Source organism: Petaurus breviceps, unplaced genomic scaffold (assembly GCF_028583685.1).
Source record: "Petaurus breviceps papuanus isolate PSGF00001 unplaced genomic scaffold, PetGlider_PUasm1.0 183, whole genome shotgun sequence".
NCBI lineage: Eukaryota > Metazoa > Chordata > Mammalia > Diprotodontia > Petauridae > Petaurus > Petaurus breviceps.
Window position 1 is genome coordinate 6,361,174 of NW_027185791.1, and position 25,670 is coordinate 6,386,843.

The window sequence follows — 25,670 nt, forward strand, 5'->3', positions numbered from 1 at the left end:
AAGAATGTTTTTTTTTCTTTTCTCCATACTTTATTATGAGGAGTGATATCAGTTCATACTCTGGTAGGCAGCAGGGGAAGGGAAATACATGTTTGTTTGTTTTTTTTAACTATGTCAACAACAATGCACTAAAAAAAGTTATAGTTTTAGAGAACCAGAGAATAATTGATTTAAAGGTGAAAGGTACTTCAAATGTAGCTTAAACCAATCACCTCATTTTGTACGTGAAGAAACTAAGATCCACAGAGGTGGATTTTCTTGTCTAAGGGCATATAGTGATGGAAACAGGATTCTCATTGCAAGCAAAGGAAAAAAAAATAATGTTATTTACCTACTATATATATCTAGCATTGAGAATTTGCTAAAACTCACTGGGTCTTAAAAGTCACCCCTCCTTGTCCTCTTTTGTTCATTGAAGTTTAGATCGAGTTGAGTTGTGGGGATCCCTGTCTCTGTTTAAAGGAGGCTCGCTTTTCCCATTTTCATTGGCTCATTAAACCCTCCACATTTGCAAACAGGGGTCTGTTTAAACTATGATTCCAACTGTATGTCTCCCTCTCAGAGAGTAGGGAGAGTAGAAAAGGGTACATAATATGCATCAGGTATGGCATGAGTACTTTATTTCTAGAGAAAAATAACTATTAGCATAGAAAAAACACAAAAGTCATTAACCAAATTAAATTAAAAACAGTAACTGATTAATTTAGTTTTATGTATTAAGTTCTTTATAGTCCTATGGCATTTCACCTTGAAAATGCACTTCTTTATCAGTAAAACACATGAAGTTTGAGATAATTCTTTTAGTGTGGACATCCACTCTTTTACTTTCAAGTTTTCCGGGGACATTCTTCCTATCTAATGAACACAGGCACAGTACTAGATAAACCCACCATTGGATACTGACTCACTTAAGACTAGGAAGAAAGACTTCATAAGAGCTATGAGCATCATATCTTTGCCTTCTTAATGGGTGGGGGGAAAATGGAAGAAGGAAGACAGTTAGGAAATTTTAAAAAAATGGATTATAAAAAAGTTTAGAAAACAAAAGAAAAATACAAAGTAGGCAGAGGTAGCAAAGTACCAGTAGCCATATGCAGACTGGGTGACAGTCAGGTCAATTTCTCTGTTTCTCAGCCTACTCAAGCTATGTAACTTGAAACAGAAAGAGAAAGACAAATTGGTCCCTTTTATGCATGTACTAAGGTTGGAAGCATATCTTCCTGCTTATTAGCCAAAGTATGCATACATACAAATTACCTATACATATATAACCATATTTACATATATATGTAGTATGTGTACATCTATTTATCTTTCTCTGTGTGCAGACAGTGTCTTTCTTCCTATGTCCTTTGTAGTAAATCTGGATGTTTATAATAGACAAAATAGCTTATTCACTCAAAGTATTTTTTTTTTAGTTTACAACATTCAGTTCCACAAGTTTTTTGAGCTCCACATTTTCTTCCCCTCCTTATATTGGCCCCTCCCCCTCCATGGCAGCCTGCAGTGTGATATACGTTCTACATATACCTTCACATTAAGCAGTAGTCGATTTGAAAAGAAGAACTATAACTAATTGAATGAAAAAGGAGAAAGAAAAAACAAAACGAAACAGAGGGAGAGAGCAAGTAGTTGGCCTAAATCTACACGTAAACTCCATAATTCTTTCTCTAGATGTGAATTGCCTTTTTTATTATGAGTCTTTTAGAGCTGTATTATAGCCTTAAATTGCTGAGAAGAACCCCGTCTATCTTCGTCACAGACAGCATGTGTCAGTATTTGTGTACAATGTTATCCTGGTTCTTCTCCCCTCTGTCAGCATAAGTTTATATGTCTCCACAGGTTATTAGGAAGTTCGTCTGCTCCTCGTTTTTTATAAAACAATAGTATTCCATTACATTCATATACCAAAAATTCTTTAGCCATTCTCCAATTGATGGGCATCCTCTTGATTTCCGATTATCTACCACCACAAAAAGAACTGCTATAAATTTTTTTGTGGACACGGGTCTTCCTCCCACGTCTATGATCTCTTTGGGATGTAACCCTAAAAGTGATATTAATGGGTAAAAAGCCATGCTCATTTTTATAGCCCTTTGGTCAAAGTTTCTAATTGTTCTCCAAAATATTCGGATTGGTTCACAACTCCACCAAAAAGGCATTAGTGCTCCAATTTCCCCACATCTTCTCCAGCGTTTGTAATACACCTGTTTTGTCATGTTAGTCACATCTGGTTGTTGAGATGTAGTACCGAAGAGTTGTTTTGATTTGCATTTTTCTAATCAGTAGTGATATAGAGCATTTTTTATATGATTATAGAAACATTTAATTTCTTCCTCTGAAAAATGCCTGTTCATATCCTTTGACAATTTATCAATTGGGGAATGACTTGTGTTCTTATACATTTGACTCTGTTCTCTGTATATTTTAGAAATAGGGCCTTTATCAGTGACATTGGTTGTAAAATTTCTTTTTCCCTATTTTCAGTTTCCTTTTTAATCTTGTTTAAATAGACTGTGTTTGTACAGAAACTTTTCAATTTTAGGTAATCAAAATTATTCATTTTGAATTTTGTAATTTTCCCTGTTCCTTATTTGGTCATAAATTCTTCCCTTCTCCATAAATCTGGCAGGTAAATTGTTCCTTGCTCTCTCAGATTGCTTACAGTATCAACCTTTCTATCTAAATTGTTGACCCATTTTAACTTTCTTTTGTTATATGACATAAGATATTGGGTTATACCCAGTTTCTGTCACATTATTTTCCAGTTTTCCCAAGTTTTTGTCAAATAGTGAGTTCTTATCCCAGGAGCTGGAATATTTGATTTTATCAAACTGTAGGTTCCAACAGTCATTGACTACTGTGTCTTGTGCACCCAAGCTATTACACTGATCCACCACTCTATTTCTCAATCAGTACCAAGTAATTTTAAGGACTACTTCTTAATAATAGAGTTTACAATCTTGTATAGCTAACCACCTTCCCTAACATTTCTTTTCATTAATTCCCTTCATATTCTGGACCTTTTGTTCTTCCAGATAAAATTTGTTATGATTTTTCTAGCTCTATAAAACGATTTTTAATAGTTTGATTGGTATAGCACTAAATAGGTAAATTAATTTAAATAAAATTGTCATTTCTATTATATTAGCTAGATGCAATATTATTTGGCATGTGTGTTTTCCCTGTTTACCTTTTTATGTCTCTCTTGAGTTTTGTATATGAAAATCAAACTTTTCTTTGAACTCTAGCCTTTTCATCAGTAATGTCTAGAAGTCCTTTTTTTCATTAAATGACCATCTCCTTGCCTGAAAGTTTATGCTCAGTTTTGCTGGGTAGTTGATCTTTGGTTGTAGTCCAAGTTCCTTTGCTTTAAAATATGCCATATTCCACTATCTCTGATTTTTTTTTAATTTAGAAGCTGCAAGGTCCTTTGTGATCCTGACTGATTCTGTGATATTGGAATTGTTTCTTTCTGGCTGCTTGCAGTATCTTCTCCTTGACTTGATAATTCTGGAATTAAGCTACAATATAGCTTGGATTTTTTCAATATGTAATCTCTTTCATGAGGTGTTTGGTGGATTCTGTCAATGATTATATTATCCTCTATTTTCCCTTGATTTCTTAGAAGATATTGTCCATGCTCTTTTTTTTCACCATGGCTTTCCAGTAGACCAAAAATTCTTAGATTATCTCTCTTTGATCTATTTTCCTGTTTAGTTGTTCTTACAATGAGATATTTTACATTTTCTTCCTTTTTTTTCATACTTCAGATGTTTTTTTTACTGATTCTTTGTTTTTAAGCAATTGGGGTTAAGTAACTTGCTCAAGGTTACACAGCCAAGTGTTTCTGGGTGGGTGCTAAGTGTCTGAGCCCGGATTTGATTCCCAGGTCATCCTGAAACTGGGGCCGGTGCTCATACTCACTGTGCTACCTGGCCATCCCTTTTTTTTTTTAATTATTCTTGATGCCTCATAGAGTCATTACTTTCAACTCGTCTAATTCTAATTCTTTTTTTTAATTAAACTTTAGAAATATATTTCTAAACAGAACAGGCTGATTCCCATATATGGTGTCTGTGCAGAGTAACCCACCATAACACTGCATGGATTTTTCTCCATAATTGGGGGAGGAAGGGGAAATATGCAACTTCTAAAACAAAACCACAATTTCAGCAGTTTAAAATATCTCAACTGCCAATATGGAACTGGTAGAAACTATATGTATGTAGTTGTACTGCATGTAATTTTTCCTTTAAAAAAAGTTATTAAAAAAATTCCTAAGACATTAAGTCAATTTGGAATGTAGATTCCAAGCAGAGAGCAACTCAGTTCGCACTAAAAAACAAAAACAAAAAAACAAAACAAAAACAAAAAAAGAACAACAACAACAAAAAAAAACATAAGCGGTTTCATTATGGTGCAAAGGGAATAGGTGTAGTATGGGGAGCCCCTGCTTTGGTATGGAGAATCACGACCCCTTGACCCTGACCGGTACAGGGTGTATCCATAGCTGGTGCTTCTTTCTGGATAAACTCTGATATAGGAAGTTTCACCCTCATGAGAACGGAATTTGGAGTTGTCCAGTCTAAGCAGGGCGTATTCCATATCTTCCTTGGGGAGGAACTCAACTACCCCCATGCCATCTTTCTGCACATATGCATAACACACACCCCCAGCTTCTCACATGTGATCCTTCAAATCCTGCCAGCTGCCTGAGGGAGGAAGGACTGAGAGAAGAACTCGAAATTCAGAACTTCTTGAGGGTGGTCCAGTCCTCCCACGGGGCCCTCCACCCCCAGGATTCCTGGGTAACTCCACACGAAGCCGGCACTGGCCAAAATCATAACCATTCCTTCCATAAATAGCATCTTCGGCATCCCTGGGATACTCGAAGCGCACAAAGGCGAAGGGCGCCAGGCCCGTTCTTGAGCTCGATGTCCTGGATGCGGCCGTACTTGTAGAACAGGTCCTCCAGGTCTTTCTCCCTCACGTCCGCTGGGAGGTTCCCCACATAGATCCTGCCATCTTGCCATCTTTGTCGCTGCCCCGTCATCTCCCTCCCCCCAGCCCATCATCCCCGACATCCCCTCAGTCGCCTCCCACAGCCCAGGCCGCTCTCTGCCATGGCTCATTGTGGGATCTAATTCTAATTCTTAAAGAATTGTTTTTCACAATTAATTTTTTTTTGCTCCTTTCCATTTCGACAATTGTTACTTTTAAGGAATTATTTTCTCTGGGTAGATTTTGCACCTACATTTTGCTTCCACTTGGATATTAACTCAGTTCTTTCTAGTTCTTTCTCTGGATGCACATATTTCTCTCCATCATGAGTCTTTTGGGATTTACTTATATCACTGCATTGCTGAGAAGAGTCCGGTTTATCAAGGTTGGTCATCACACATACATTGTGTCTGTAATTGTGTACAAATTTCTCCTGGTTCTACGCTTCTAACTCAGCATCAGTTTGTATAAGGCTCTCCAGGTAAATATGAAGACCGTCTGCTCCTTGTTTCTTACAGCACAATAGTATTCCATAACATGCATATACCACAACTTTTTCAACCATTCCCCAATTGATGGGCACCCCTTTAATTTCCAATTCTTTGCCACCACAAAAAGAAATGCTATAAACATTTTTGTACATATGGGTCTCCACTTCCTTTCTTTTCAGAAAGTTTGAATCCATCAAACTGTCATGGCAGACAGTTCCCAGTTCCTTATTCAGCTCTCCTTGCAGTTTCTGCTCCATATTGAAGCTCACAGTGTCTGGTCCACCTCAAATCTTTCACAGTCTCTTTTCCTTCAAAGACAAGGCTTAACAAAGCCACAATAACATTCATTCACATTGACAAAGTCACAGAATCATTTGTACAAAGTTCTGGCACCACAGTTATGCTTCCTCTGTCTTTGGCAGCTCCAGCTGGCCTTTGGAAGTCTTGACACCACAAGTTCAAGTTTTCACACCACAAGTCCAAGTTCTGTGTCAGTTATCAGTTCTCATTTCTCTTCTCAGTTCTTCTCAATTCTCAGTTCAGTATTCACTGCAGCAGTAGCAGCCCAGCCTCCAGATTCTTGCTGAAAGGAATTCTCTTTTTCTCTGGTAGCAGCTTCTCTTCCTCCTTAATGCTTATCACAAGAAGATCTGCCTATCCAGCTTGTGCTCTTTGTTATATAGGTATTAGCTCTTCCCTGTTCAGCCCCTTCCTTTTACATCACCAGCAGTGGTTCATATCTCCTTTTTCTTTAGAGAGGCTTAATTTCAAACCAGGTGCTGAGTATCTGTCAGCTTGGCAATACAAAGGGATCTTCTAATTTCATTACCATTACAATAGGAAATAAGATATATGACAAATATAAAGACAAAGATCAGAAGTAGAATTTGTTAAGGAAAGTATTTGTCTATATATGTAGCTATATATTTATTTATATGCCTATATTTGTATACAAACATATCCATGCTTGATTGTAGCCTTCTGGGGAGGGGGAAAGGAAGAGAAAAAGAACTAAGTAAAAAGTACACAACAGAGAATAAAAGAAAATTTTTACTTTTTTTTCCTTCTTTGCTGAAGGAAAGCTGTACAACTCTCAACATAACATGTAGTATTTATCATATCGGCTTTCTTGAAATGTATTGTTATATATTTTGAGTACTCACTTCGGTTATGTTGCACACATGACTTGCTTTTTCCATTTCTTATTTTATATTTAAATTGCAATATTTAAGTTTATAATGCTTCTTTTTCTTAATCTGTATTTGTTTCAGCAATAAAAAAAACATTTCCCAAATCCCCTCCGACTTCTATTGTTTTGCCTTTTTTTTGTCATATTCTGTCAATCTGATAGATGTGTGGTGATAGCTCAGAATTGTTTTAATTTGCTTTTCTCTAATCAATAATGATGTAGAAGATTACAGATGTATTGATTACTTTGTCTGAGAATCATCTATTCATATACATTGAGCATATAAAATTGAGGAATGACATTTCTTTCTATAAATTTAGCTCAGTTCTGTATATTTTTGATGAATAGATCTTCATCAGAGGAATTTGATGTAATTTTTTCACACAGTAATGATTGACAATTATGTATTTCCCTCTATCCTTTTTCTCCCTGCTTATCCTACCCAGCCTCTCTTCTTTCACACTTTCCATTCTCAAAATATTTTTGTTTTTGACTTTTACCTCCCCCTAACAGCACTTCATTTTGTTAGCCTCCCCACCCCTTCACTTACCCTTCTTCCTTCCTACTTTTTCAATGGTAAGATAGATTGCCATACCAAACTGAATGTTTATATTATTGCCTCTTTGAACCAATTCCCATGAGAGTAAGGTTCACATCCTCCACTCCCCCGTCTTCTTCTCTTTTATAGAATCTTTTTCAGATCTCTTTTATTTCAGATAAATTACACCATTTTTACCTCTCCATTTCCCTCTTTCCCAGTGCATTCTTCCTTCTCACCATTTAATTTTATTTTTTAAAATAATCATATCATTATATTCAACTCATACCTGTGTTCTCTGTCTTTTTATGCTTTTTCAAACTGCCCTAATAATAACAAAGATTTTAGAATTTGAAAGTATTTTTTTCCAATGTAGTAATGTAAATAGTTTAAGCTAATTGAATGCCTTTTCTCTTTCCTGTTTACCTTTTTATTTTTTTTTACAGAGTCTATACATTGTTTATCTGGATGTAGATGCCATTTTTTTTTTAAGCAATTGGGGTTAAGTAACTTGCTCAAGATTACACGGCCAGTTATTTCTGGGTGTGGTGATAAGTATCTGAGCCCAGATTCGATTCCCAGTTTTCCCGACACTGAGGCCGGTGCTCTTATTCGCTGAGCCACCTGGCCCCCTAGATGCCATTTTCCACCATGAATCTTTTGTAATTGTCTTGGATCACAATATTCTGATAAGAGCTAAGACATCCATAATTGATGATCACACTAATATTACTTATACTTTGTTCAATGATTTCCTGGTTCGGTTCATTTTCCTTTGCATCAGTTTGTATAAATCTTTCCAGGTTTTTCTGAAATCTGCCTGCTCCTAATTTCTTATTTTAACATATTATTTCATTACACTCATATACAAGAGCTTGTTCAAACATTTCTCACTTGATGGATATCCTCTCCAGTTCCAATATTTTGTGGTCACAGAAAGGCCTACTATAAATATTTTTGCACAGACAGGTTTCTATGTCTCTTTTAAGTCATATTTGAAAGTCAGATTTTCTATTCAACTCTGACCTTTTCATCAGGAATGTTTACAAATTCTGTTTCATTGTATGTCCATTTTTCTCCTGAAGGGTTATACTTTCTTTTTTTTTGGTTAGGTGATTCTTGCTAGATCTATGTCCTAGGTTAGTTGTTTCTCCAATGGAACATTTCACTTTTTTTCCTATTTTTTCATCATTTTGACTTAATTTTGTTGCTTTTTGATGTCTTATTATGTCAAGAGATTCTATTTGCTCAGTTCTAATTTTTAAGTAATTTTTTTTTCAGTTAGTTTATGTAGCTCCATTTTCCATCTAGCTAATTCTTTTTAATGCGTGGGTCTCTTCAGTGAATTTTTTTCTGTCTACTTCCATTTTCTCTACTCTGATTTTTGAGGCATTCTCAAATATTTTTGCCTTTATTTTACCATTTGATCTATTTTTGAAGGTGTTGTTTTTCTTTATATTTTGCTTCCTTTACCAAGCATTTGATTCCTTCTTCATATATTTTCTTTTTGCATTGTTATCATTTCTCTTCCCATTCTCTTTCTCTACCTCTCTCACTTAATTTTTAAAATCATTTTTTGCTCTCTTCCATGTTATGAGGTTAATTAATATTTTCATTTGGTATTTTTGATGTGAGTCTTTACTTTATTATCTTCTTTTGAGTTTATGTTTCAGTCTTCACCACTACCATACTAACTTTTTATACTCAGGAACTTTTTCTACTGTTGAATCGTTTTCCAGCTTCTTTCTTGAATTTTAACTCTAGGTTAAGTGAAGCTCCACCTCTGGATTAGATGGGACACCATCCCAAGATTTAACTTTTTTTGCATAGCTGTTTTCAAAGGCAGTTCTGGGAAGCTGTATGTTTTTGGTTATTACAAGGTGTATGGTATATAGAGCGCTGTGTTTTCTGTTCTGCTATACTATGCATTGGTTTTTGAGTAGCCACAAGCATTCTTTTCCACCGTGGAACTGTGACTACTGTCCCAGATCCCCTGTGGTCACAAACTTTGGTACAATAGTATTCCTGACTTTAGAACTGAAACCCAGAACTGTAACCCAGATCCAAGTATAATTACTGTGATTAATTGCTGTTCCCCCTGAGTAAAGAGAACCCTGCAATCTCCTTCTGATCAATTGCCCAATCCCCTTAAAATTTGTGGGCTGAGAGGTATGGAAAACACTATGGCAACCACTGATTCAGTTGCCCTCAAAGATCTGCTCCTGGTTTGCGGGATCCAGGTCTGCATTAGTGTAGTCTGTGCTGGACTGTGCTCCATTCTCACCCCCATGCAAGAAACTTTTCTTACTGACCTTTTACGTTTTCTGGGGCTGGCAAAATGTTTTATTTAAATAACTGATTTTCAATATATATTAAAAAGAGGAAAAATTCCAAAGGAATGAAAAAAAATGACAGATGGTGTTTTCACAAGAAAAAGAAAATAAGAAGGTACTAATAACCCAAATGACTACTTTCACTTCTCCTTAATATCTTTATGAAAATGCTTTATATCCAGAGTATTCTTGAAGACAACATAAGAAGGAAATAGTCTTCTGGAGTTGATTTTATACTACCACATGAATTTTCAATATTTTACTGAAGACAGAAAATATAATATCCTACTCTATTATATGTACATATATATATATATATATATATATATATAATTTTAGCAAAACTTTTAAGTAGGACAAAATATGGTTTCAAAACTTTCCTAAAAGAAGTTGCCTTTAGGGGCAGTTAAGTGGCACAGTGAATAGATCACCAGCCCTGGAGTCAGGAGGACCTGAGTTCAAATCTGACCTAAGACAGTTAGCAAATTCTATCTCTGTGACCTTGGACAAGTCACTTAATCCCAATTTCCTTGGCTTCCCCCTCCAAAAAAGTCATCTTCTATGCTCATGGAAAAATAATATAAGATTATGACAGAAATATTCATGGAGATAAGTTTATTCAGGTAATCATGGCATCTTAATATCAGGGAAATCAAAGCAGTTAAAATATAAATTACTGTACTTAGTGTCAAGAAAGATGTTATGCAAATAAGTCCAAAGAATGAAAAGCTATCATATTGATGGTTAATGTCTTCAAATGTGTAAATGTATGTATTCACAAATGGCAACATGCTACTTGATGTTAACCCCAGAAAACTGCTGATACTTTTTAGTGTAATCCATATTTGTGGAAGGACTTGTTTAAGTTTCCATGTGGCAAAAAAAGCAAATGAAAACTGACTATTGCCCAGATTAAAATATGTATTTGGTCTGAGAACCTTCTGAATGAACTTACACACACACACACACACATGCACATGCATGCACACCCATGCACACCCATCACTTAATATTTCATCTTATTTTATATCTATCTTGATAAAACACGATACATGGACAATGAATTGGCCCAATAATTGAACAAGAAGCAGAGATGGAGGTGAATCTCATTCAGGAAATTATGCAATGCTTTTAATGCTTCAACTTCTGCAGAAACACTTTTTTTTAATATTGATATCCTTCCAAGGATGTTATATTTCAGTCATTCAGGGAATAACAATATTTCAGGAAAAAATTAAGGTGGGTGCAGAAGGCATATTAGAAACATTTCAAGAACATAACTTTCAAATGAGATGAATCTAATATAATGCTTTAGGGGACTTGTCATTGTTTTTTTTTTTAATCGTTTCAGTCATGCCTGACTGTTCATGACTCCACTTGTTTTTTTCTTCGCAAAGATACTGGAGTTGTTTGTCATTTTCTTCTCCAGTTCATTTTGCTCATGAAGAAATTGAGGCAAATCAGGATAAGTGACTTTTCAAGGGTCACACATTAAGCATATATGAACAATAACTGTATGCGAGTAGATTAAAACTCATGTGTTTCTGACTCCAAACACTGTGTTCCATTGTGCTACCTAGCTACCTCACACAAGCAAAGTTTTTAAGTTGATATAAGAAATAAGTTCATTCTTGAAGTTTTCAGATCTTCTTTCTATCCTTTAGCCTGCAAACCAAAAATTAGGACTTAGAAAAAACCGTGGTTTAAAAATGTTATGCATTTGATATTCAACCACTTTTTAATAAAAATATTAGAAAAAATCCCAAAACTGATGTTTTCAAAGAGAACATCAATTTTACAAGCATAATACATCAATTTTCATTTGACTGCTCAGATTTTTATCCCTCAGAGAAGTCTTCACTGGGAAATAAAAATAGTTTTCTCATTAAGGTGTTAAAGATGAGAAAAACTGAAAATAAATGTAGTGTCCCTCATCATGAGAGACAAAATCACTCTCCACCTGATGAGTGACATGAAACATTTGTTAACCAAAGATTTTGAAATGTCCCAGAAGACTTAAAAAAATTAGGGAATATAAAGCAGCCTTGATCCAAAATAACTTATGAGAAAAAAATCCACCATATGGAGTTTTATGTTTCTCAACTCCTAAAGAACACACATGTTGAACATAAACTTGTTTCCCAACTGCAGACAAATTTGTTTGTTTGCATTTAAAGTTTTTAAAATTAGTTTTTAAATAATTTTCAAATACAAGTAAAAATTTGTTTAATTCACTTAAAATTCTTGAGTTCGAAGGAGGGGGGGAGGGACCCAGATGGTGGCATAGAATCAAGAACACTCCATAGGCCCCATTCATAACCACTTCAAATACCTATAAATATGATTCTAAACAAATTTTAGGGCTACAGAACACACAAAGCAACAGAGAGAATCAAACCTCCTACTGAAAACAGCTTGGCACGCAGAGTGGAAGGGTCCATCAGAGCAGGTTAGGAGCCAAGCCCAGCCCCACATGAGTCTACATTGTAAGCCTCAGGGCAGCCATGGCCAGCCCTGGCCAGAGGAAATTCAAGAGAGTGGATCACCAGCAGCTGTGGTGATTTCCAGAATTGTCAGCCAAAAAAACGTCAAAGACAAAGTGAGAGTTCAGTGTGTACTTTGTGGGAACAAGGGTACAGGGATTGTGATCAGGCTTCTGCCCCCAGAGGGAGAAATGGCTGAGGTGCAGCAGTCACCACTACATGGCTGCTTCAGAGCTCTTGGCCTGTAGATTGTAGAGGGAACAAGCAACCAGTCTGAGGGGTAATAGCACTTGCTTTAACCTGCTTGGCTCTGGATTACTGTCTAGGGTGAGATCCTGGGATGTGTGACCACAGCCAGTGGAGGCTTCTGAGAGGGAACCCAACTAATAGCTCCTGCAGTCAAGAAAACCCTAGTAATTTGGGACAAAGCTCTCCTCTCTGGAAGCAGAATTATACTGTGACAAAAAGCGCAAAATTCATATAATTGAGTGGAAACATGAACAAGCAAAGGAAGCAAAGCAAGCACAGCAATCATACTTTGGATTCCTTTTTGGGGAACAAAAAGGATCAAAGCATGGAACAGGAAGAAGACAATTAAGTCATAACTTCTACACCAAACGCTTCCAAGAAAAATACGAACTAGTTATAAGCCATAGAGGAGCTTAAGGATTTTGAAAAGCAAATAAAAGAAGTAGAGGAAAAATTAGGAAGAGAAATAAGAATGATACAAGAAAATCCTAAAAAAGAGTCAACAACCTGACTGAAGAAAATAAGACTTCAAAAAATAGATTACGTCAAATGGCAAAAGAGGCTCAAAAAGCCAATGAGGAGAAGAATGACTTCAAAAACTGAATTTGCTGAGGAAAAAGAATCACAAAAACTCACTGAGGAGAATAATTCCTTCAGAATTAGATTGGAGCAAATGGAAGCTGATGACTTTATGAGAAATCAAAACACTATTAAACACATGCAAAAAAATAAAAAAAAATGAAGACAATGTGAAATATCTCATTAAAAAAAAAAACAAAACACTGAACTGGAAAATAGATCCAGGTGAGATAATTTAAAATTATTGGACTACCTGAAAGCCATGTCCAAAAAAAAACCAAACCTAGAAATCCTTCTTCAAGACAATCTCAAGAATAATTGCTCTGATGTTTTAGAACCAGAGGGCAAAATTTAGGTAGAAAGAATCACCACTTGAAAAATATCCCCAAAAGAAAACTCATAGGAATATTATAATCAGGTTCCTGAAATTTCCAGAATAAGGAAAAAATATTACAAAGAGCCAAGTGAAAACAATTTGAAAATTGTGGAAACACAATCAGGATAACACAGGATCTGGTACCTTCTACACTGAGGGGTCAAAGGGATTGTAATATGATATTCTGGAGTTCAAAAGAGCTAGGATTAAAACTAAAAATCACTTATCCAGCAAAAATGAATATCATGTTTCAGGGGAATATATGGGCAATCAATGAAATAGAGAACTTTCAAGCATTCTTCATGAAAAAAACAGTTGAGTAGAAAACTTGACATTCAGATACAAGAAGCAAGATAAGGTAAACAGGGAAAAGAGATAATAAGGAACTTATCAAAGTCAAACTATTTACATACCTACATTGAAAAATGATAATTTCAACTTATGTAACTTTTCTCAGTATGAGAATAATTGAAGGGAATATGTATATATATATATACACATACATACATACACATATATATGTCTATTTAGGAAGGTATATTGTTGTATGAATACATATGTGAGTGTGTGTATATATGTGTACAGGTATACATAGAGAGAAAGCAGAGGAACAATGGAAGAAGAAAGGATGATATTTAAAAGATGAAACTGAGAGGTGAGGGAGGAATATAATGAGAGGAGATAGGGAGAGACAGGATGGGGCAAATTATTTCATATAAAAGATGTAAGGCAAAAGTGTTACAATGCAGGGGAAGAACAGGAAGCCAAAAGTGAATGGGTCAATCTTCCTCTTATTGAATTTGGCATGGGGGGGAGGGAAATGACATATACACTAAATAGTGTATCTCACCCTACAGGAGAGTAGGGGGAAGGGGATGAGAGGGGGGATGATGGAAGGCATGGCAGTTTGGGGGAGGAGGGAAGTTGGAAGCACTCCCTTTCAAAAACTACAGGATCAAAGTAGAGAATAGAACAATTGGGTGTCAGGATATGAAGGAGGGAAATATAGTCAGTCTCTCACAATATATCCACTATGGAAAAGTTTTGTATAGCTACACATGTAAAACTTATAATTGAATTGCTTATCTTCACAGTAAGGGTGAGTGACCTGGGAGGAAGGGAAAGAATCTGAAATTCAAAGGTCCAAAATCAATTGTTTAAAAATCTATTATTATTGCTTTTAATTTTTCCTTTTTTGGGAAGGTAATTGGGGTTAAGTGAATTGGCCAAGGTCACATGACTAGTTGTGTGTGTGTGTGTGTGTGTGTGTGTGTGTTAAGTGCCTGAGGCCAGATTTGAACTCAGGTCCTTCTGACTCCAGTCTGTCTATTCATTTTGACACCTAGCCACCCCTTATTATTATTTTTTTACATGCAACTGCGAAATAAGATATATAGGCACTGGGGTATAGAGATTCATATTGCCCTACTGGAAAGTTGGAGTTGGGAATGGGGGTGGATATAGAAGAGAGCATATTGGGAGAGGTGTTATACAGTGGGATCACTGTTTTGGGGTGGTGGATAAGGGAAAGATGGAGAGAAAATTTGTAACTCAATATCTTGTGGAAATAACTGAAGTAAACTAAAATTAAACACAATGTGTAATTAAACAACAAACAAAAATGAAGAATGGAAGGAAGTGGATATAGCAAGAAAAAATGAAAGAGAATTTATTTCATCACTATGAGTAAAGTCAATATGAAATTAAAAAAATTATTGAGTTCTAAATGCTCTCTTTCCATCATACCTCTCCTCTACACCTTTGAGAAGAAAAGAAATATGAATTGCTTATACATTTGAAGTTATGATAAAGATATTTTCATATTAGATATGTTGCAAACACACATACATACAGAAAAAGGAAAAATAAAGAGAGCTAAAAATATTTGCTTCAGTCTGCTCTTGGAGTTCATCACTTCTCTCTCTGGACATAGATAAGATCTTTCATCATGAATTCTTTGGATTCATCTTGGATCATTGCCTTGATCACAGTAACAAAGTCATTAATAGTTAATCATCTGAACAATGATTCTCCTACAATATTTTTTTTATTCTGTTTGCTTCATTTTACCTTAGCTTTTATCAGAATTCCCCTTTTTTTGGCTGAAATCATGGTTCTCATTAATTTTTAGAGAAGAATGGCATTCCATCAAAATCATATACCACTTGTCTATACCTTCTGCAACTTATAGGCATGCCCTCAGCTTCTAATCCTTTGCCACCTCAAAAGATCTGCTATAACTATTTTTTTTTGTGCAAACAGGTACTTTCCCCCTTTTCCTTGGTCTCTTAGGGACACAGAACTAGTATTGTTGTTACTCCATCAAAATCTATGCAGTTTTCTAATTTTTTAGGTGTAGTTCCAAATTGTTCATTAGAATGATTAGACTAATTTTCCCCATTCTTACTCTCCTTTACTTCTTCCTGCAATGCATCCCTTTTTCTTGCCTGTTCATTTATTTTACATTGTTCCATAATGGTCAATGCATGCTCATGCCCTCTCTCTATGTACACTCCTTTTAACTGTCCTAATAATGATAAGTTCTTAGGAGCTACATGTGTCATCTTCCCATATAAAAAATGAAAGTTACTTTTATTGGGTCTCCTATCCTCATGAGGCATTGTTTTTGAAAGACAAATGTTCTATTCAGCTCTGATCTTTTCATCAGTAATGCTTGAAATTCTTCTCTTTCACTGAATATTCTTTTTCTTTTCTTTTGAGGATTATACAAATTTTTGCTAGATAGGTCATTCTTGGGTGTAATCTTATCTCTTTTACCTTCCAGAATATTATGTTCTAAGACTTCCTTTCTTTTTAATGTGGTAGTTGATACATTTTCTGGGGTCCTGACTGTGACTCCATAGTATGTGAATTATTTCTTTCTGACTTTTTGAAGTAGTTTCTTGGAGCTTTAGAATTCAGCTATAAGATTCCTGGGAGTTTTCATTTTTGGATCTCTTTCAGGTAGTGATTAATTGATTCTTTCAATTCTTATTTTCTTCTTTGCTTCTAGGATGTTGGGATGCTTTTTCTTGAAAAATGACATCTAAGCTCTTCATTTGGTCATTGCTTCCTGTTAGTCTATTACTTAATTTTTTTTTTCTTTCCTGGATCTATTTTCCACGTCATTTCTTTTTCTGATGATATATTACTTGTTTAATTCTTTTTGATCATTTGTCTGAATCTATTATATTATTTCTTTTTTTTCTTTTTTTTTTTTTGTAGAAGCCCTTTATTAGCAGAATTGCATCTTCAGAAAACTGTGAAGCCATTCACCCGGACCAGGTCTAGTTCCTAACAAAAGGTTGGGCTTTCCCGAACACACAAATAACTGACAACTGAGAAGCTGCCAACACTTAAATTTACCACCTCCAAACAAGGAACAAAGACGGCTTATTGTATGAAATAAGCAGGGGGTCAACAGGTTACTCCTCTGACTGTGAGTTTGATAATCTAACACAGTCAGCTGCACATAATCTGGCTGAGACAGCTCTGGATTAGCAGCACTGGTGGCTTACACTGAAGGCTTGCAAATCTTAAGATTCCCCACAACAAACCTGTGAGGTAGGTGCTCTGTTATAACTCCTTAAAACACAAAACAAAACACAGAGAGGTTATTGTGACAGCTTGTTCAAGGTAGGGCTAGAGCTTGGTTCTTTTTGACAGGAATAACTTGTTTTGTTATGATCTCTGCCTTTTAAGCATAACCTCAAACATATAAATGCTACAGAGATGCAGATAACAGTAATTTAAACTATATCACAACACACGATACCCAAACTCATGGATGAAATTTATGAAAACATTTAAAGGCAAGACAATTTTAATGGTTCATTGGGGCCTTTTGTTGATGTCTGCATCTTGGCAGAGGGTTTCCCAAATGGAGGGCAAGAGTGGCATTTTCTTCTTATTGGGGAAAATGAGGTGACTGAATGATTGATGGATGAATGATGGGTGGATGGATTGATGAATGGAAGGATGCCATGGTAAGGGGGAGGAGGCGGTATTGGTGCTGAATGTCTTTCATTGTGCTGGCCATTTGTTCGCCGTTCTTTATAATCCGGGCTTGGTCCTTCTCCAGTGTCTTCTTTTTGAATTGTACCTGATCTTGTTACCAGTTTTCATTCGAATACATTGCGGGATGGGATGATTCTGCTTCTGTTTCTTGGCCAGGAACCTCTTGATTCTAAATGTTTTATGAGAGGACATGATGATGGGATGACAGCCGAGCTTCCACCATGATGGCTGGATGGGTGAAAAAGGGCTGTATTATTTCTTGATGTGTTATGGAGTCATTAGCTTCTAGTACGCATATAGTAATTATAACTATAAATGTGAATGACATGAACTCTCCCATAAAACAGAGGAATTTAGCAGAATGGCTTAAAAATATAATCCTCCAATACATGGTCTACAAGAAATGCATTTGAAATAGGGGATATATACAGCCTAAAGGTAAAAAGCTGGAGTAGACCATATTATGTTTCTGCTAAAAAAAAAAAAAAACAGAGGCAGCAATGTCAATCTCAGATAAAGCAAAACTTGATCTAATTAGGAATGATAATGAACAAAACTATATCCTGTTAAAAGGCACCATTGACAACGAAGCAATAGATTACTAAACATATATGCACCAAGTGATATCATCCAAATACCTAGAGGGGGAAGTTAAGGGAGTTAGCGGAAGAAATACATGCAAAATTATATTAGTGGGGAACCTCATTCTCCCCATATCTGAACCTGAAAAATCTAACCTCAAAATAAACAAGAAACAAGTGGAGATGAATAGAATTTTAGAGAAGGTAGATATGATGGACTTCTGGAGAAAACTGAATGGGGATAAAAATGTAATATAACTTCTTCACAGTGGTACATGACACATACACAAAAATTCACCATGTACTGGGACATAAGAAACTCCCAATCCAGTGCAGAAAGGAAGAAATATTAAATTTGTCCATTTCAGATATTGATTCAATAAAAATCATATATAATAAAGGTCCTTGGAAACATAGACTAAAAACTAATTAGAAACTAAATAATTTATTCCTAAAAAATGAGTGCATCATACAAGAATTCAAAGAAACATAAGTAACATAATTCAAAAGAATGACAATAATAAGACAACACACCACAATTTGTGGGATGAGTGAAAGCAATTCTTAAGGGAAGTATTTTATATCTATGAATACATATATGAATAAAAGAGAGAAAATGGAGATTATAAATTGGGCATGCAGCTGAAAAAACTAGAAAAAGAACACATTGTAAATTCCCAATTAAATGGTGAAATAGAAATACTGAAAACCAAAGGAGATTAATGAAAATGCAGATAAGAAAATAATTGAACTGATAAATATAAATAAAACATGTTTTTATGAAAAAACAATAAAATTGGTAGACCTTTAATGAGTTTCATAAAAAAGAAGAAAACCAAATTACCAGTATCAAAAATAAAAATGGTGGGGTGCAGAGTCAAGATGGCAGAATAGAAACATGGCTTCCACTGGGCTTGGGCTCCTAGTACCTCCAATTCATGTAAAAGGTGATTCTGAAGAAACTTTGGAGCTACAAAACCCACAAAATGACCCAGAGAACTTAATATCCCAATGAGAATAGCCTGGTAGGCCAGAAGGGAGCAGCTAGCACAGCACTCTGGGAGCCAACCCCAGCCTTGCACAGGCTGGAGGTTTTAGTTCCAGTGAGGGCCTGACCAGCTGCTGGCTGGAGATCACCATCAGCTGTGGTGGTTTCCAGAATTATCAAACCATAGATGCTAAGGACAAAGTGACAGGTCAGTGCAGTGTGCACTTTGGGATCTAGTTGTTGGGAGTGCAATTGGCCTTTATTCCCTGGAGGGAGAAGCTGCTGAAGCACCCTGGCCATGCAGCCACTGCCACATGGCAACTTCAGGTCCTTGCCTGCAGACTATAGGGGGATCAAGCAAAAAGACTGAGGGGTAAGGGGCGGCTAGGTAGCATAGCGAGTAAGAGCACCGGCTCCAGTGTTGAGATAGACCTGGAGATTGAATCCCGGGCTCAGACACTTAGCAACCACCCAGAAACACCTGGCCGTGTAACCTTGAGCAAGTTACTTAACCCCAATTGCTTAGGGGCGGCCAGGTGGCTCAGCGAGTAAGAGCACCGGCTCCAGTGTTGGGACGACCTGGAGATCGAATCCCGGGCTCAGACACTTAGCACCACACCCAGAAATAACTGGCCGTGTAACCTTGAGCAAGTTACTTAACCCTGATTGCTCAAAAAAAAAAAAGACTGAGGGGTAATCGCTCTTGTATCTGGGTATCTGGATTGCAGTCTAGGGTGGGGGTCCTACGGTGTGGGACCAGCTCGCTAGAGTATGTAGAGGCTTCAAAGAGAGCACCCAACCAATACCTTTGGCAGCTGAGAAAACCGCAGCATTTGGTATGAAACTCCCCTGTCTGGTAGCAGAGTCCTCTTGTGCCAAAAAGCCCAAAAGTCAAGTAATTGAGTGGCAACATGAGTAAATGAGGGAAGCAAAGCAAACAGAGAATTCAAACATTAGACTCCTATTTGGTGGACAAAAAGGATCAAAACATGGAACAAGAGAAAGACAGTGAACTCAGAACTCCTGCACCAAAAGTTTCCAAGAAAAATATGAGCTGATTAGAAGCCATAGAGGAGCTTAAAAAGGATTTTGAATATCAAATAAGAGAAGTGGAGGAAAAATAGGAAAGAGAAATGAGAACAATGCAATAGAATTATGAAGTGAGAGTCAACAACTTGACTGAAGAAAATAACACCTTAAGAAATCAACTAACTCAAACGGCAAGAGATGCTCAAAAATGCAATGAGGAGAAGAATGCCTTAAATAGCTGAATTTGCCAGATGGATAATGAATCTCAAAAACTCACTGAAGAGACTCATTCCTTCAGAATTAGATTTCTACAAATGCAAGCTAGTGACTATATGAAAAATCAAGATACTATTAAACCTATCCAAACCAATGAAAAAAAATAGAAGACAATGTGAAATATCTCATTGGGAAAACCACTGACCTAGAAAGTAGATCCAGGAGAGAAAAATGAAAAATTATTTAACTACATGAAAGCTATGATCAAAAAAGAAAAGGTCCCCATATCATTGAAATCACATTAGTTATTCTTATTCAGTTGTGTTTTACTTTTTATGTCCACATGGCACATAGCATGACAGGTCCTTTTATCTTGTACTATGTCTCAAAGTCTGTCCACATTAGCATCCATTGTTTCCATGATAATATTTATCCATGTCATCCTCTACCATACCCTTTTCCTTTTTTCCTTCAATCTTTCCCATCAGGTTCTTTTCCAATGTGTTCAATCATTTCATTATGTGACCAAAGTATTTAAGCTTCAGCTTAAGCATTTCACCTTCCAGTGAATAGTCTGAATTAATTTATTTAGAAACATACTGATTTACTTCCTTGCTTCTCAAATAACTCTCAAAAATATACTTCAGCACCATAATTAAAAAACTTTCTGCAGCACTCAGTTTTTTTTCATAATCCAACTATCACTGCAGTATTAAGCTAATGTAAAAAACATAGCATTCCCTATATGGAGCTTTGTTGGCAAGTCTGATTTTTAGGATGCTATCCAGATTTGCTATTGCTTTTCTTTCAAGGAGTAGGCATCTCTTAATTTCATGCCTCTGTCTCCATTTGAAGTGATCTTAAAGCAGAGGAATATAAAAACTGACTCTGCTTCTATTTCATCTATTTGCCAGGAAGTGATACAACCAGTTGCCAAGGTCTTAATTTTTTTATGTTAAGCTTCAAGTCAGCTTTTACATTTCCTTCTTTCACCCTAATTAAGAATTTTTTTAATACTTCACTTTCTCCCATCAGAATTGTATCATCTGCATATCTGAGATTTTTATATTTCTCTTAGCAAATTTAGTTATGGCATTTGACTTATCCAGCTTGGCATTTCACATTCCATATGTGGTATATAAGTGAAATAAATAAAATGCATTCTTAAACCAATAAATTGTCTCATGTTCAGTCCTAATTGTTTGTTCTAGGCCTACATACAGCTTTCTCAGAAGACAAATAAGATGATCTGGTAGTTCCATTTCTTTGAAGACTTGCCACATTTTACTGTGATCCAAACAAAGATTTAGGGGATCAGTGAAGCAGACATAGATGTTTTTTTTTTCTGAAACTCCCTTTCTCTATAATCCAATTCATGTTGGCAATCTGGACTCTAGTTTCCCTGCCACTTCAGAAATATGCTCTTCCATACTTGCAAGGAGATTACAGTAATATATCACAAGTATTATATATCATGTCCAGGTGGAATTTACACCAAAAATGCAGGCTTGTTAAATCTTAAGAAAACTATCAACAGAATTGATCATATCAATAAGAAACCAACATAATCATATGACTATCTCAAGAGATGTAGAAAAAGTCTTTGACGAAATGCAACACTGATTCCTTTTACAACACTTAAGAACATAGGAATAAAGGAAACTTTTCTTAAAGTGATAAGTAATATTTATCTAAAACCATCATTCAACCTTATCTGTGTTTTGGTAAAGCTAGAAGCCTCCCAGATGATACAATGGTATACTCTAAAAATCCTAGAGATAAAAAATAAAAAAAATACTTGAAATAATTAAAAACTTTAGCAAAATTGCAGGATAAAAAATAAACTCATGTACATCATCAGTATTTCCATATATTACAATGTCAAGCAGCAAGAAAGAGGAAAAAATACATTTAAAACAAATGTAGACAATGGAAAATATTTAGGAGTAAACCTATCAAGATAAACTCAGGAGCTATATGATCACAAATAAAAAACACTTTTCACACAAATAAAGTCAGATCTAAACTATTGGAAAAATATTATTTGCACAAGGATATACTGAAGCATTATAATAAATATAACAATTATGCCTTAATTAATCTATTTATTTAGTGCCATGCCAATTATACTACCAAAAAGTATACAGAGCCTGAAAAATAATAACAATTCATCTGGAAGATCACAAGGTTAAGGATACCAAGGGAATCAATGAAAAAAAGTGAAAGAAGGTAGTCTAACTGTACTAGATCTCAAATTGTATTATAAAGTGGCAATTATCTTTTTCCACTTTTTTATTTCTTCCAATTATATGTAATGATATTTTTCAACATTCACTTTTATAAGATTTTGAGTTTAATTTTTTAGCTCTCTTCCTTCCCTGCTCCCCAAGATAGCACACAAACATAAGTAAACCATGCGTGTACAATCCTATTGGATATATTTCCACATTAATTAATGTTGTGAAGGAAGACTGAGAACAAAAAAGCAAAATCACAAGAAAGAAAAGAAGATCAGAAAAGCAAATAGCAAACTTCAATCTGCATTCAGACTCCAAAGTTCTTTCTCTATATGTGGATAACTTCATCATGAATCTTTTGGAAATATCACGGATCATTGTATTGCTGAGAAGAACTAAGTCTATCAAAGTTGGTTATTCAAAGTGTTGCTGATACCATGTATACTATTCTCTTGGTTTGCTTACTTCACTCAGAATTAATTCATTCAAGTCCTACCAGGTTCTTCAGAAATTCACCTGCTCATTTCTAACAGAAAAAAAAATATATTCCATTACTTTCTTTTGTCAAAACTTGTTCACCTATTCCACAATGAATGGGCATGATGTTAGTATCCAATTCATTGCCACCACAAAAGGAACTGTTACAAAGATTTTGTGTGGGCAGAGTCAAGATGGCAGAATGAAAGCTAGAATTTGCTTCAGTTCCTGCTCCAATTACCACCAATTGGGAAATGACTTTTATTCTTATATATTTGACTCACTTTTCTATATATTTGGGAAATGATTCATTTATCAGAAACAATGGCAGCAAAAATTGTTTATCAGCTTTGTTGATTTCACTTTAATTTTTATCGCATTGGTTTTGTTTATGTAATTTTTTTAATTTTATATAATCAAATCTTCTATTTTCCATTTTAATATCATATACATTTTCTTAGTTCTTAAATTCTTAATTCTCCATATATCTGATAGTCAAACTATTCCTTGCTCTCCTAATTTGTTTATGTTAACACACTTTATATCTAAATAATATGCCCATTTGTATCTTGTCTCGATATGTAGTGCAAGATGTTGGTTGACAACTGGTTTTCCTGATGCTGTTTTCTACTTTTCCCCTCAGTTTGTGTCAAATAATGAAATTTTTTTTCTAAATGCATGGATCTTTGGATTTATCATATGCAAGATTACTATTGCACTGATTCACAGCTCTATTTCTTAGGCAGTAACAGGTTATTTTAATAATTACTACTTTACAACAAACACCAAAACTATTAAATACTGGTGAAGAAACAGTGGTTGATCCATGGAATACATTAGGCACACAAAACACATTACTCAAGGACTCTAGTTATCTACTGTAAGATAAGTTTGAAATGGGTACATATGTGAGATGTAAAGGGTGATATAAGCAAATTAAGAGAGTAATATTTTACCTGTCATATGTATGGAAAAGGGAAGAATTTATGACTAATCAAGACATAGGAAACTTTATGAAATGCAAAATTAATAATTTTGATTACATTAAATTAAAAGTTTTGCACAAAGCCAATGCAAACAATATTAGAAGGGAAGCAAAAAGCTGAGAAGTACATTTTTAATAGCCAGTGTCTCTGATAAAGATCATGTGGAGATCTGAGAAAAATTCATAAAAAGACAATCCATTTCCCATTTGATAAAGGGTCAAAGGATATGCACAGGCAGTCTTTAGACAAAAACAAAAGGTTTTGTCCTGCCTGAATCTGGGTTGCAGTCTTGGGTGGAGGTCCTGGGGTGAGGAGGAGTGCTAGAGTGGCAGAGGGTGTGGCAGCTGCAGAAAGATAATACTCCTTTTAGTTATGAAGAAGAAATGAGTCCTTGTACTCACTCAAAGAACAGACTACAGGCCAGAAGAGGAGTAAACAGCTCTTCTTTGATCATACTACCTTAGAAGTAGCTCTGACAAGTTCCTCAAACCCCATATATTTAGGACAGAGCACTCTCCACTCTAGAAGCAGAGTTCTACGTTGGCAAAGATCTCAAAAGTAAAGTAATTGACTGGGGAGATGAACAAACAGAAAAAAAATCAGACTATAGAATCTTTGCTGGCAAAGAAGATCAAAACAGAACCAGAAGAAGACAACAAAGTTGAAAATCCTGCAAGAAAACCATCCAAGAAAAATATGAATTGGTCACTGACCATGGGGAAGTTCATAAAGGATTTTCAAATAAAGAAAGAGAGAGCAGCTAGGTGGTGTAGTGAATAGAACACTGGCCCTGCAGCCAGGAGGAGTTGAGTTCAAGTCTGGCCCCCAGACACTTTCCACTTAACTAGGCATGTGACCTTGGACAAGTAATTTCACTCCAATTGCTTTGCTTCCTTCTTCAAAAAAAAAGGAAAGAAAAAAGAAAATCAAGTAAGACAAGAAAAGGAAAAATTGGGAAGAGAAATGAGAGCAAGAAAATTATGCAAAATAAGTCATTAGCTTGCTAAAGGAGACCAAATAAAGCTGAAGAAAATAACACCTTAAAAAATAGACTAACTCAAATGATGAAGGAGGTTGAAAAAGCCAATGAGGAGAAACATATCTTAACAAGTAGAATTTACTAAATGGAAAATTAGGTGGAAAAGCTCACTGAAAAAAATAATTCCTTTAAAATTGAAATGTGAGAAATGAAAGTTAATAACTTTATGAGAAATCAAGATATTATAAAACAGATAAAACAAATAAAAAAAAGAAGACAATGTGAAATATCTATTTGGGAAAACAACTGACATGGAAAATAGATCAAGAAGAGATAATTTAAAAATTTTTGGACTACCTGAAAGCCAAAATTAAAAAAAAAGGAGCCTCAACATCATCTTTCAAGAGATTATCAAGGAAAATCACACTGATATTCTAGAACAAGAGGCTAAAATAGAAATTAAAAGAAGCCATCTATTGCTTCTTGAGAAAGATCCCAAAAAGAAAATTCCTAGGAGTATCATAGCCAAATTCCAGAGTTCCAGGTCAAGGAGAAAAAATTACAAACAGTCAGCAAGAAACAATTAGAGTGTTGTGGAAACACAATCAGGATAACACAAGATCTAGCAGCTTCTACTTTGAGGGATCACAGAGCTTGAAATATGATACTCCAGAGGTAAAAGCAGCTAGAGTTAAAATCAAGAATTACCTACCCAGCCAAACTGAGTATAATACTTCAGGAGGAAAATGGATATTCAATGAAATAGAGAACTTTCAAGCATTCTTGATGAAGTGACCACAGTTGACCAGAAATTTTGACTTTCAAATACAAGAATGGAGAGAAGCATGAAAAGGTAATCAGGAAAGAGAAAACATGAGCAACTTATTAAAGTTGAGCTGTTTACATTCCTACATGGAA

The 25,670-nt window shown here is 35.4% G+C and overlaps 1 protein-coding gene and 1 pseudogene across 1 annotated transcript; both read right to left on the minus strand.

Moving 5' to 3' along the window:
- Positions 1–4,009: 4,009 nt before the first annotated feature.
- LOC138160965 (serine/arginine-rich splicing factor 9 pseudogene) lies at positions 4,010–5,135 on the minus strand (annotated as a pseudogene).
- A 12,109-nt stretch (positions 5,136–17,244) lies between these two features.
- On the minus strand, positions 17,245–17,532 carry LOC138160966 (large ribosomal subunit protein eL39-like). Its single transcript, XM_069087751.1, has one exon. The coding sequence runs from the start codon at positions 17,449–17,451 to the stop codon at positions 17,296–17,298; it is 156 nt and encodes a 51-aa protein (XP_068943852.1). The 5' UTR covers positions 17,452–17,532; the 3' UTR covers positions 17,245–17,295.
- Between the last annotated feature and the right edge of the window lie 8,138 nt (positions 17,533–25,670).